Source organism: Lepisosteus oculatus, chromosome 15 (assembly GCF_040954835.1).
Source record: "Lepisosteus oculatus isolate fLepOcu1 chromosome 15, fLepOcu1.hap2, whole genome shotgun sequence".
NCBI classification, from domain to species: Eukaryota; Metazoa; Chordata; class Actinopteri; order Semionotiformes; family Lepisosteidae; genus Lepisosteus; species Lepisosteus oculatus.
The window spans coordinates 27685117-27698268 of NC_090710.1; the positions used below are offsets into that span (position 1 = coordinate 27685117).

At 36.9% G+C, this 13152-nt stretch overlaps 1 protein-coding gene across 1 annotated transcript in view; it reads right to left on the reverse strand.

Moving 5' to 3' along the window:
• The window catches only part of dcbld2 (discoidin, CUB and LCCL domain containing 2), a 42881-nt gene extending 42257 nt beyond the window's left edge, over window positions 1-624 (reverse strand). Inside the window, exon 1 of the mRNA XM_069178848.1 lies at window positions 191-624. Coding sequence (XP_069034949.1) covers window positions 191-293 — 103 coding nt within the window. The 5' untranslated portion in view covers window positions 294-624. The remainder of the gene's footprint in view (window positions 1-190) is intronic.
• Between the last annotated feature and the right edge of the window lie 12528 nt (window positions 625-13152).

Here is a 13152-nt window from a genome sequence, read left to right on the forward strand (position 1 = left end):
TAAAAGGAATCGCGGACAGCGCAATTTTTATTTCTGATTCAACAAGTACACCGCTAAGAAAACCTGAGCGATAGACAGCCTATGCTTGGCTAAATAAAGATGCGAACAGTTCCTAGTCTTTTTTTTTTACTTGATTTTTATTATTTTCACTAATCCGCACGTTCAGTCAAGTAATGCGTCAGCTACCCACCTTTCTGTGCTCTGCTCGTCCTGGTGCTCAAGATGATGAATGTTGAAATGAAGAAAATCCCAGCCCCGTTCGTTTCGGCTCTCACCATTCCCACTGTGGCCATTCCAGCCTACAGTCTGAATGCATAATGGAGTGTTTTGTTTGTTAAACAATAACAGCCCCTTACGCGGTTGTAGCTTTCTGCCTGAACACGTTTTAAAACATTTTCTCCTTGAAGTGTCGCCCGCCTGCTCTCCGACTTCTCTGACTCGCACTCTCCTCTCCGCAGCTGCTGCTGCTGGTGGTGGTGGTGGTGGTTGTGCTGTTTGGACACATTCAATCTGTTCAACTACTTCCTCAACTTCCGCTCCCCCCACAATGCAACAGGAATCGGCTCAGGAATCCCCGAGCTGGATGGGAACGTGGACAGGGAAGACCTCGCGGTTCAGAAGCCGAAGCTTTGATGATGAACTTTACATGTGCGACCCCCTCATCATGCCTTCTGGCGAAAAATGTGCGTTTGGAGACGGGGCCTGCCCTTGGATGTGACGAGTCTTTCATTCCTGCAATTCAGAACGGCAAATGGAGAATTCCTGTCTCCATTTACATTGACCATGGTTTATTAAGTACCTAAGGAAATGAAACACTATGTTGGCTACAAAACATGTGTACGGTAAATTAATTCTACCGCTACTATTGGCAAAAAAGTGGGCGGTGCAGAATTGGATAGATAAAAGCACCCATTACTAAGAAGCAGTTGAATAGTATTATACGTTGTCATATAGCCAAAAGCCATGGAATGCACATCCAAAGACACAACACTCAATTTTAGGCAATATTGTAAAACTATCTAAAAAGAATATATACGGTTTTGGCCAGTGCTGTCCTAGTTCAATCCCATACATTTCCATTTGCTTAGGTTTTGTTAGTGACTTCAATGAGCAGTCTCGACACCTACTGTTAACATTGACTAATAAAGGCAATGATCATAATTTGGGGTAAATAAGATTGGTGATATGTATTTGTGAGCATGGTTGAAATTTAAACCTGGGTATATCATCACTCCATAACATCACTGGAACATGGTCTGGAGAACTCTGCCTTACAGAGTGTTCAAAGAAGGATAATCAGATTTGTTCACGAGCAGAACCAAATTATAATAAAACTAAAAGAGGTCATTTTAACCTCAGCAGTTATCATCTAAGGAATTACCCGACAGAAGTGATTTTAAATCCTAAAAAGAATATGCAAAGCCCGTTCCTGGAGTTGTTTTAAACTTCATTCATCGAGAAGAACATGGTGAGTGGTTAAATATTAGAAACCATGTTTACTGTTTGTGCACACCTTTCTCAACTCACCAAAATGCTTTGCATCCTGCAGTCTTGTTTTACACTTTCATTTTGATTTGAAAACTTGTTTTTTGCAATTAGCAGTCACCCTTCAGAATAAATTCTCATCAACCAGAGAGCCACAGGATTCAGGAGATCCTCTGCTCCTCATACAGCACACTGTAAATCGATGATGATGGCTTAGAGGGTGATTAAGCTTTTCAGATCTGATCATGTTTTGCCCAAATTTTCCAATGGGGTGTTTTCTTATATTCCTGTAAAATCTGTGACTTTCAATACATTAAAATAAATTATTTCAAAATACCATCTTAAGTTCCATCATGTCAGTAAAAAAAATAGAGATGTAAAATGAGATTTTAAGTTTTTGTTAACAAGGACAATTCTGCACGATAAAATATTGTTTTCTTTTTGCCTGACAAAATACGACCTTTAATGATTTCAGAGATTCAACTCTACAATGCTAAATTTTAAATCTAGAACACCCTCAAAACTTGAAAAAGCCAGCAACTAGTTTTTTTCAGCTTATTAAAAATGACCTGGTTTATATAATAGCATAAAATACCAAAAACACCCTACCATGCAGAGATTTGATTGAATGCCATAGTCTTTAGCAGTGAATGTGGGTTTTTATACTGTGAGAGAAAGATATCCCAATGTGACAACTCATTAACATATGAACAATGTGAACTCCTTTTGAATGATATGTCACTCAGGACTGTGTCATGTCTTCTTTCCTCAGAACTAGAGTTGACAATAATGTGAAACTGCAATCTGCATGGAGACGATGTGGTTGTCATGGAAACACATTGCCTCTTTGGCCATGGAAAAATAACACTTCTGGTGGAAAATTATTTTGTTTTAGTCAGAGCTGAAGAAGGTACAGGAAGTGCACGTATTTCAGCTCTGGGCTGTCTGAGCCACTTTGAAAAAGGAACACATCCATTTCAGCGGTTTAAAGCATACTGTAAGCAAATGCTTTCCATCTTTGGCTAAAGGACAAAAACCCTGAAATCTCTTTTTTTTTCAATTATTTTCAAAAGATGTACATGACTGTCAATTATTTCGGGATGTTTACGTTCATATTTCATGTAAGCTTTTTTAAATAGAAGACAATGCTTGAATTCTACCAAGGGAACCTCATTCATAAATTGTGCTCCAGACGATTCCCAGTGGAGAAGAACATGAGACTAACCAATGACCCTGTGTCTTATTAGAAGCACGTTTTTTTACTAAACATGAAAAACTGGAATGACAGAGAATTTTAGCTAGCAAAAGCTGTATTTCACATGAATACTGTTACTTCTGTTCTTTTTTAAAACGTTCAAGTGAAACGTCTTCCTGCAATGTCATTAATTAATTCCTTTTCTTAGATTTATTTTCTAGCCGTTAATGCTTCTGCAAAAGGCCAAATACAGCATGATTCATGGGGTCTGCCTGGACCATAGTAGTAGCAAATACGAAATATCTGTGTTGGACGTATTTTAAATGCTAGTTTATGAGCAATACTAATACAGTTTACAGAAAAGATTTAATGATATACAGTAGGCATGTTCTTAGTCCAAAAGAAAGAATAAATGAGCAATATACTTTTTCTGAATGATTTCTACCTTTAATGTAATATTTAATTCATCTGAATAAATCATTTTAGATGACTGCATATTTTTTAAGGAAATCTTCATAAAATCACCACGTTGCTGTTATGCTTTCTTTTCAGTTAAGTGCTTTACGTTTGGTTCCCATGGCAGGTGGACAATCTAGGGACAAACCACTTAGGACTGTAGACTGTAAAATAAGGATTGTATCTCTGAGACGCTGCCTGGCCAACAAAATTAACTAAAACATTTAGGAATATATTGATTCGAGCCAATGGCCTGGCTTTTTTTAAGAAATGTCTGAATGAGATCCTAGAATCAAGTAGTGAAAAACAGTACTAGGTGGGTCAGTTAGCTTCCTCTTGCTTGGAAGTTTTTCCTTTTTTCTAAAATGCATACTGATGAAAATATTTTCCTGGTTTCTCCCCAGCCGTCATCATTTACTCTTTGGATATGACCTGTGATAGTTTGCTGGCGTGTAGGCTACGGCAGGGGCTATACACCTAATGGGTTAAAAGCACAAAACAAATGGGAGAGGTTTTCAATTCAATTCAAGCTTTATTGTGCCATCTGGGGAAATTCACTTTGCAGCACACTCCCACCATAACAACACAATGACAGACAAAATGTACCAACCAAGAAGGCAGCGCCACAGTGTGACAGCAAGGTAAGGAAGGAGGTTAGTTACGACACGTTGTTTGAAAGGGATATTGCAGTTTGCAGTGAGGATGAAAGATTTCCCGTGTCTATACGTATTACACCTGGGGACACAGAGGCGTCTCCCAGACAGGACAAGTGTGAACTAGCTGTGGAGGGGGAGAGAGACACAATCCATACTACACTTTGCTTTCTTTGCTACCCTCTGTTTGTTAAGGATATTTTAAGTGATTTGATTTGCCCCAATTAACTTGCTACTTATTTTGACTCATTTTTCCAGCCTATTACAATCAATGGCACTGATATTACCAGATGAGCAAATGAGACAGTATATTAAAATCCTTTCAGTAAAAGACTAGAAAAGTGTTAAGATGTACTTTGAAATACCTTCGTTTCCTTAGATAAAACATCTCTGTTGTCCTTTTGTCCCAACTCAGGTTTTTGTCTATGACCAGTCCCAAATACTTGCAGTAATTGATCATTTCTACAGTCTTACCATCAATTAAAGTAGTTTGGAGGGGGTTGCATTTTTCCTAAAATCAATTACCAGCTCCTTTGTTTTTAAAACATTTAACTGCAAAGAGAACTTGTCGCACCATTTAGTAAAATCATTTAGAATGGGTCCATGTTGGTTTTCTGGGTCCCTTAACAAGGTGGCCAGGGCTGTGTCATCGGCAAACTTAATGATGATGTCTGCTTCAGAGTTTGCTTTTGCAATCACTGGTGTACAAAATGTACAGTTAGGGGGACAAAACACAACCCTGTGGTGATCCCGTGGAAGTATAGCGAATGTCAGGTGACGAGTTCCCCAGTCTGACCTGTTGAGTTCTAATAGTTAATAATTGCAGAAAATCAATCAATGCAAAAGAGCTTTTGTAATATTTGAGTCACGCGATGCAGCTGGTGTTGTAAAAACATTCATAACACACTATGTTCCGCAGTGTTATCTCTAGGTTTCCTGCTTATGTCTTACATCGCACCTTGAAAGTTCTACAAACGGGTAAAAAATGAAACAGCTGGCAGACCTGCAGGGAAATGTACAGTTAATCATCTGTACTTTCCAGCTATACAAATTCATACTTGATTCACTGTATTCATAGCATTATTCCTGTTTTTTTTTCTACAGACAAGTGTCTTGTGACATACCTCCTGCTGTGATTTCTCAAAACTGATTGCCAGTAAGAATTCAGGGGAAGCTGATTCGATCATCTTAAGTCCAGAACTGACAGATCTCATTCCACCTGGAAAAGTCTTTGGTGGAACCAGTTTTTATGGAATGATCAAGACATGGAAAATCACACAGGGAACAGAACAGAAAAGAAAAAGAAATGAAAGAACAATAAAATACACAACTAAAAGACTGAAACAGTGTTGTTTATTGTTGTTTGTATCAATACGGGGATAAATGCTACTGGAGAGGTCTCAAAGAAATATAGATTGCATCAACTAATGAAAATAAGGAAAAGATTTAAAAAGCAGTACAGTATTTTGTTGTTATAGAAACATAATAGGCAGCGTAAAGCTTGCACTTTGCCTTTATAAATATGCTTTGAAGGTATAACCACAATGCTGCTACCACTCTGGGCCACCAATATTCCTTAACTTTGTCTTGTTAGAAGTCTCCATTAGTTATTATTTTAGTTATTAGTTAGGGTTATTAGTTTAGTTCAGTGAAAAGTTAAAACAGTAGTCTCATTCTACCTTACCTCTACTCTACAATCTTTATCAAGCAGATGTGAACTTATTGGCACATTGTTATTCCATTTTTCATTAAACAGATCCCATAATTTAAACCTGTCATTTGTATGGTCATTTACTAAAATGAGTGTTAAGAATGTCAAGACAAAAAGCAATATATATCTCACCATCTGCTGGGATTATCAGGTAGCATATCTGAGCATTCCAGGAGTCCTGATTTGTGTTTTTCCAATTACTTTGTACAAACATGGAGTGTTACAAGGTAGGAAAGTGTGTACGATCTGAGGATTTTCAAGCCCTTCAGTGAGCATTCAGTCAGCCATTTTAGTTAATGAATCAGGATGCAGATTGAATGCATGGATGCTGTAATTCCAGGATGAGTCTGGTACAGTATGTGTCATTGCTCGTTTTTTGGGCACCTGAATACAGGCCATAGTCTCTGTAACTCAGGAGGTACTGTATATACAAAGTAAACAGGTTTGGCTCTGAAGAAAGAGTTGACTATTGCTATATACTGTATACTGTACTTCTTCATAATTTCACAGGAATAATAGGACAATTCTTTTCTCCAATCCATCCCATCTGTCAGGAGAATTCCAATAATGCAAATACATGTACTGTATCTAGACAGATGCTGTAGACTGGGACAAAGTTTTTACCAATGGTCTGCTTAAAGGTTAAACAATCCTCAAAAAATATTTTAAAAACTCAATAAAATACGTTGCTTCAATATGTCTATGTGCAGAGAAAAGGCCAAAACAATACTTTCACATTCATGGCCTACTGTAGCTCTTTAGCAGATTATTGTTGGCAACTTCTCTGGGACCTCAGGAACCCAAAAACAAGACATCAATTAAAAAAAAAAGAAAAATAATACTACCTCATAGTTCTTCTGCTGTGTCTATGAAGAACATTTACGAAAATATGTTCACAATTTGTTTGCTTTAGAGAACCCAAATTTCCTGTTTTTTTCTATCAAAAGTAATTCTGCAAATTAACTTGTTTTGTATTGTAAGAAATGTATTTGTAATGAATCACTTTCATGTAATGAGATTTGTTAAGAAGCTACAGAATATAGTTCCTCAAGAAATGGTACAACAAATAATAATGATACCAGACCTTTAAGTTTCTAGTAAAATATTATGTTACTGTTTTTAGTAATATACTATAAGAGATACACATTTAAAAACATTTTTACATGATTTGTTAAAAAAAAAACGTGTTACTTCAAGACAAAAGTTCTTAGACTTCTGTGAGTGTTGAGAAGGATGAAGCGGTTTTTAAATGAAGGATCAGGCATCCTTTGTGATTAAAAGCAGAGAAGTAGCAAACATACCAACATGTAACTTAAAATCTGGTTTAGCAGTTTATTGGGTTTACAGTATATAAATAATTGCAAAATACATAAGATCAGTCACATTTTAAGAAAAAGTAGAGGTATTCAAAGGAGACTAAAAATAAGAATTGGTTCACATTAAACTATACCTATTTATTTGAAAGAAAAAATATTTGTTTTAAAAACAGAATTTATTTACAAAAATTTGTTTAAAATGAAGCACAAAATATCAATTTCAAGCTTCTGCAACTGCTGAAACCGTTAATGTAACAGATTGTAGGGTTAGGAGGTAATTAGCAAAGGACATTGAAGTATGTCCTGTGAGGCTTTATGAAGCTTCAGCTAAAGACAAGGACATTCTGTCATGTAAAATTTGACACTCTTCAAAGTTCACTGCCACACTGAGGGGAATATACTAATCATCCTCTCTTCTGAAGTGGCATTTTGCACATACTGCAATACTTAAGAAGCACTTCTGTGCAATGAGATTTAATTATCTAGCCTATACTGTAGCTCTTGGTATCCACTCAAAAGTGCAATTTAGTAGTAAATTCAAATTTGAAATTTAAATTAAAATGTGAAAAAATGAAGAGCAAATAATACCTGATTAAATTTGTAATTAAATTTGAAAAAATCAAGTATAGTTATATTTTAATATTTAATTGAATATCAAAGGTTTTGACTAGTAGCGCCACCTTTTCACAGTGCAGAGATGCAGTTGCGAGAGATACAGTTCTCTTTTGGTTTTGAGTTAACGTACTCCGGACGTTCTTGCCGGAAGAGATTGCGAGCCCTCTAGTGGACATTTCGTGAAACTGCACAATTACTGGAAAATACACCATCTGGTGGTAGTGAAAGAAAATTGGACGCTGTCCTCTTGCAGGTTGCATACTCTGAATTTGTAACGGAGGTCATAGAACAGATACGTCTATGAGAGTGTTTCACAGCGCTGGTCCTGGGGGGCTGCAGGGTTTTCTTAATTTTGTTCCAGCTAACTTCTTGAATGCAGGCATAACTTAGGTGTGTTTAAAATGTTTTAATAATAATAATAATAATAAACTTTATTTTATATAGCGCCTTTAAAGGTGGCTTCTCAAAGCGCTTTACAGGATGACAATAACAATAAATAAGAAGACTACAACAATAAATAAGAAAATTTCACAAGACAGGACACAATTATAATTACAACAATACAACAATAAAAATAGAGGAGACCGTGGAAGATGGTATTAAGAAGAGCAGAGGGGTGAAGAATGGAACCAGTTAAGTAAAGGCTTTTCTGAAGAAGAAGGTTTTGAGTCTGGATTTGAAGGAGTTTAGAGAAGGTGACTCTCTAATATCCTTGGGCAAAGAGTTCCAGAGCTTGGGGGCATAGCAGGAGAAGGCCCTGTCGCCCATACAATGTAGACGGGCTTGGGGGACAGTAAGGAGGGCAGAATTTGAAGAGCGGAGGTTGCGAGGTGGGGAGTAGGGCGATAAAAGTTCAGACAGGTATTGAGGTGCCAAGCCATGTAAAGCCTTGTAGGTGAGCATGAGGATTTTAAAGTCTACGCGGAATTTGACCGGAAGCCAGTGCAAGGACTCCAGGATAGGAGTAATGTGAACACTTGTACTAGACCTGGTCAGGATTCTGGCTGCTGAATTTTGGACATACTGCAGCTTGTTCAGAGTAGATTTAGATACACCAGGGAGCAGAGCATTGCAGTAGTCAATTCGGGAGAATAATAATTATAATAATAATAATAATTATTAAAATGTTCTTCAGCTCTTACAAATGTTGCACAAGGCTTTTGGTCCAGCCCCAATCCTAGTCTCCCCCCCATCACATCACTTCACTTTATTAGCCCTTTACAATTTCTTGCATTAGGAATTCATCTTTTCACATAACCCAGCTTGCTCTCCGTGAGACACAGACAGGGAACGAGGCCTGGGCTCAGAGCGCAGGGTCAGCCATTCATACAGCGCCCCTGGAGCAGTTGGGGGTTAAGGGCCTTGTTTAGGGGCCCAACGGAGTAGGATTCCTCTGCCGGCTGCAGGATTTGAACCAGCAACCTTCCAGCCACAGGCACAGATCCTTAGCCACAGATCCACTGCTTTGCCCCGTGTTTGTCTCACTCCCCTCCAGATTCTGCTGTCTGCACAGGGTCCTGAAAAAACGCTTCGTGGCAACATTTCGGCTGTGAAGCCTTCTTCAGGAAAAGTAGGCTTCACAGCCGAAACGTTGTGTTTTCTCTTCTCGCCTCTCTTCAGTATGGAATAAACCTATTACTTGGTCCCCCACAAATACATGTACATTTATAGTTTTACAACTTAATCCACAATGGCTGTAGGCCCCCCTTTTACTAAATTTGATTTGGTTATACTCTGGATAGGAAGTAATAAACTTTAATAAACGTAATTTTAATCAGGGATTTTTAACTGAACAAAATAAGATTCATCAACAAGTTTAATATTTGACATTTCATTGTACAAATATCTGGGTTTTGCAAGAGTGCATGTTTATGCGTATTTACATTTTTCTTTTTATCCAGTGAAGGTATTGTCCGTCTGTTTGAAAATGTAGAATACTCAATTCTAAATTTAAGTGCTATGAATACAATAATATGTCATTTTAAGTGCTATCCTCACTAAGTATTTTTATAGCAGTACAGTCTACTGTTCAATCTCAGAAAATCACAATTTTATTGGCCTTCTCTTAAAGAGCTGTGCCAGTTAAAGAGCTGGTGTGTTAAACAAGTAAATTACAGTATGTTTTTTTTCTTAATGAAACAAACTATAATAATAATTCAGAAAAAAACACTTTCTATTGCTTGTGCAATATCCTGCACTTTCTCTTGGGTTGCACTGACCTTGGGTGTCATAAATGTTTGGGAAAGAATCCTGCCTCATCAGTTTAGTGAAAGCAAAACAAAGTCTGAGTCATACATTATTTAATATTTTAGAATGAACACCCTTCAAGCTCAGCGTGGGAGTTCATAGCAGTTGGAATGAATTATCAATATGAAAGAAGACTATCTTACATCTGGTCATTTTGTCTTTTTGCTGCTAAATATGTATTTATTTATAAAGACTCAGAAAGTCTGAATGAGAAAACATAAAACAGTTTTTAGAATTGAAATTGAATGAAGGAATCATTAATATTTAAACTCATAACATATTCTATTTAAATTACATATATTAAATACTTTTAATTGAGGCCTGGTTAGGGTGTGGCAGGCAGGGTCATTGAACGAGATTGTAGAACATACAGTAGACCCCTTCACTTTAATGAAAAGTTAATATCTTTCAATATTCAAACAATGGAACACAAAATTGAATTAGTAATTATAAGTTCAGCGATTTCAAGCTTGTGTTCAAGGTGAACTATCACTAATATTTTTCAGACTTGCTTTAATACGATCGACGCATTTGTCTTCTCTAGATAATTACTGCAATGCCTTACTCACTGGGGTATCTAAATCTACAATAACCAAAGTTCAGTATGCCTAGAATTCGGCAGCTAGAATCCTCACCAGGTCTTATGTAAGTGTTCACATTTCTCCTAGAGTTCTTGTACTGGCATATTAGTATGACTTTGCCATTCTAAGGAAACGTTTTGGTAGAACAGTTACTTGCAAAATAATTTCCCAAGGTTTGATTTTTGAAGATATTTTCCCACTGTTACCCTGCATAAATTTATTATTATTATCTAGCTTTTGTTTTGTGCCAATATCCTTCTCTGATTAAATAAAAATCCCCAATAAACTCTCTATAGGATTTCAGAAGTTATATATATACTGTAGGAATACATTATAACCAGACAAAAAAATAAACATTATAATATTTACTACTTAGATGAGGAAACATTTAAGATTAGATAATAAATCTTTAAGAGAAGTCAGCTTTTTTAGTTAGTGATGTAATACTGTCATATCCCTTTATAAGATAAGCCAGTGTGTACTTTTTTAATTTTACTATTACATGTTACACTTGCTTCTAAGGGATAAGCATATATGCTGGGCTTAAATTAGACAAAACCAGCCAAATATTGGGAATCTCCCCGTCAAATGAACAAATGTACGCGGTCTCAGGTAATATGTGGCTGGGTTGAGGAACATGTGACACACTTCCATTATCTTTACTGCCCAGAGAAGTCTTCAGATCTCAGCCCGATTGCAAACCAGTGGAACTAGTAGAAAATGTAAATCAATGTAAGTCATTGCCGTTGGGATAGAATTCACGTGAAAGTACCTGTGACACCACCTCATGTACTATTCAAGCTGTACCTGCTGCTTCCAGAGGCTTAGTACATGATTCTTCTGAAGTTGCTATTTTCATGGCCAGTGAGGGTGTTGATATGCTGTATAAATAACACTTTTGCTGAAAGTATCTTTAAGGAAATGGATTTCTCTATGCATGGATTTGATCCCTTAAACTCTTAGAGAAAATGATGGAAGAACTTTTTTCCCTTGAGACAAAATTTCCTTCCCTGACAATGATAATTTCATTTTGAAATCCCACGTATCCTCTTTTTTATTTCCAGAAATTACATTCAAAATGGATTTGATCCCATTTTCAATTTGCATACTGGAACTCAATATCAACTCAGGACAAGGCGGAGACTATTCAAAGACGAGGGTTTCATTACAGAAAAAGGAAATATTTGTGTTGAGGGAGGCAAAGCAGTCTGGATCAGTGTGGGGGTTCATGTTTGAACTTCCCAGTGAAGGCTTTCTTTGCAAATTCCCACCAAGGCCTTTAGAGGTTGCTATGCAAACTGTAAACACGAAAGCCTCGAATTTTGAGAGAATCACACTCTGGCCTTATCATTTTGCAGTGATATATGCTTTCTCATAGCAATACTAGTTGAAACATGAGCAAGGTTAAATGAGGTTGACACTGAATGCCTCCAGCCTGTGCAGTGAAAATGGCTTAGTATTTGCTTTCGGTGAATATATGCCTACTCCTAAGCAATACCTCTGAACAAGTTAGCTACAGATGAGAAAAATAAACAACCAATGTAGGCAAATGCAAAAGGCCTTATTAATCTTTTCCTTATGTCCATGGTATTCTACTGTCTAGACAAAGATCAACAGGTCCATCTACAGCTCCGAACCATGCCACAGGTCAGAACTTTTCATCATATAAAAAATGGAACTCAGGTACACAGCTGAAACAGTTTTGAAATAAAATGATAAAGGTTTTTGTCCAGTATTTTTTTTTCCAGTTCAGAGGCCTCCGTCTTAAGATTCGAAGTGCCACCAGTTGCAAGTGCCTGATATTCTGGATCAGTGGCTTCGCAGCTGAGCTGCATTTTCTTCTGAAGCTGTAACATCTGGAGAGCAGGTTTGGATTATTAACAAAAAGGCAAACTGAAAAGCATTGTGCCAAAGAATGACTGAAGTAGTCGATTGTACACTCGCAGAATTATTAAGACCGATGGCCGCATAAATCTTAACAATGTTCAGTGTCTTCTTTTAGTACAGCTAAAACTCCAAATATGTAACTACACAACTTTCTAACTAATTTGCGCACGGCTGAAAGAGTAAGATCAATTGCTCCTGAAGAATTCCGATATATTAATATGAGGCACTTTGTCTAGCTAGACGATGAAGACATCACATTATCTGAAAGCAAATAAAAAGGTTTACAGTAGTTTAATATGCGATACAGTGTTTAAACTATTTATTTTCTGTATTTATAATTTCTGTTCCTTGGTCTGATATATCATACAGAACATATACAGAATGTCTTAGTATTTCAGAAAAAAAAGTTTCACCAGCTTTTTAGTGTGAGTTTGACTCTGCTCCCACAGGGGTGTGAGATATCACATTGGCAGCTCTTGCCTATTAATTTATTTCACCATTTTTTATGTATGACAGTGTAATCTTAACATTATTTTCTCAATTTGGTGACATCTCCAAAACCTCTGACACTTTTAACCACTGAGTTTCAGAATTTTGTACATCATTGGAACATTTGCGCCAACACATAATACACAGTAGTGACCACTTCTAAGTTTTATTTCTACATGTTTATATCAGTATGTCAGCGCCTTTCTTTTTTGTATTTTTCTTTGCTTTGGTTAATATATATTTGATGGAACATTTTAGTATTGTTTCAGGCCCACTTAGTACTTTGCCAGACTTTTATGGATCATGCATATCTGTCTTCCAGCAGCACATGTCAGTTCTCTGGGTTTCTGGCTCTGATCTGCAGATTCCTGTGAATCATCCTGACCATGCACTGCAGTCATTTTTCATCAACATTGTGTTCACTGGCCCTGACTTCAGCTATGCCATTCCCTTGGTGCTGAATGCATGTTACTTGACAGAACATCTAACGCTGTTTGAAAACATTGAAGGTGTTTTA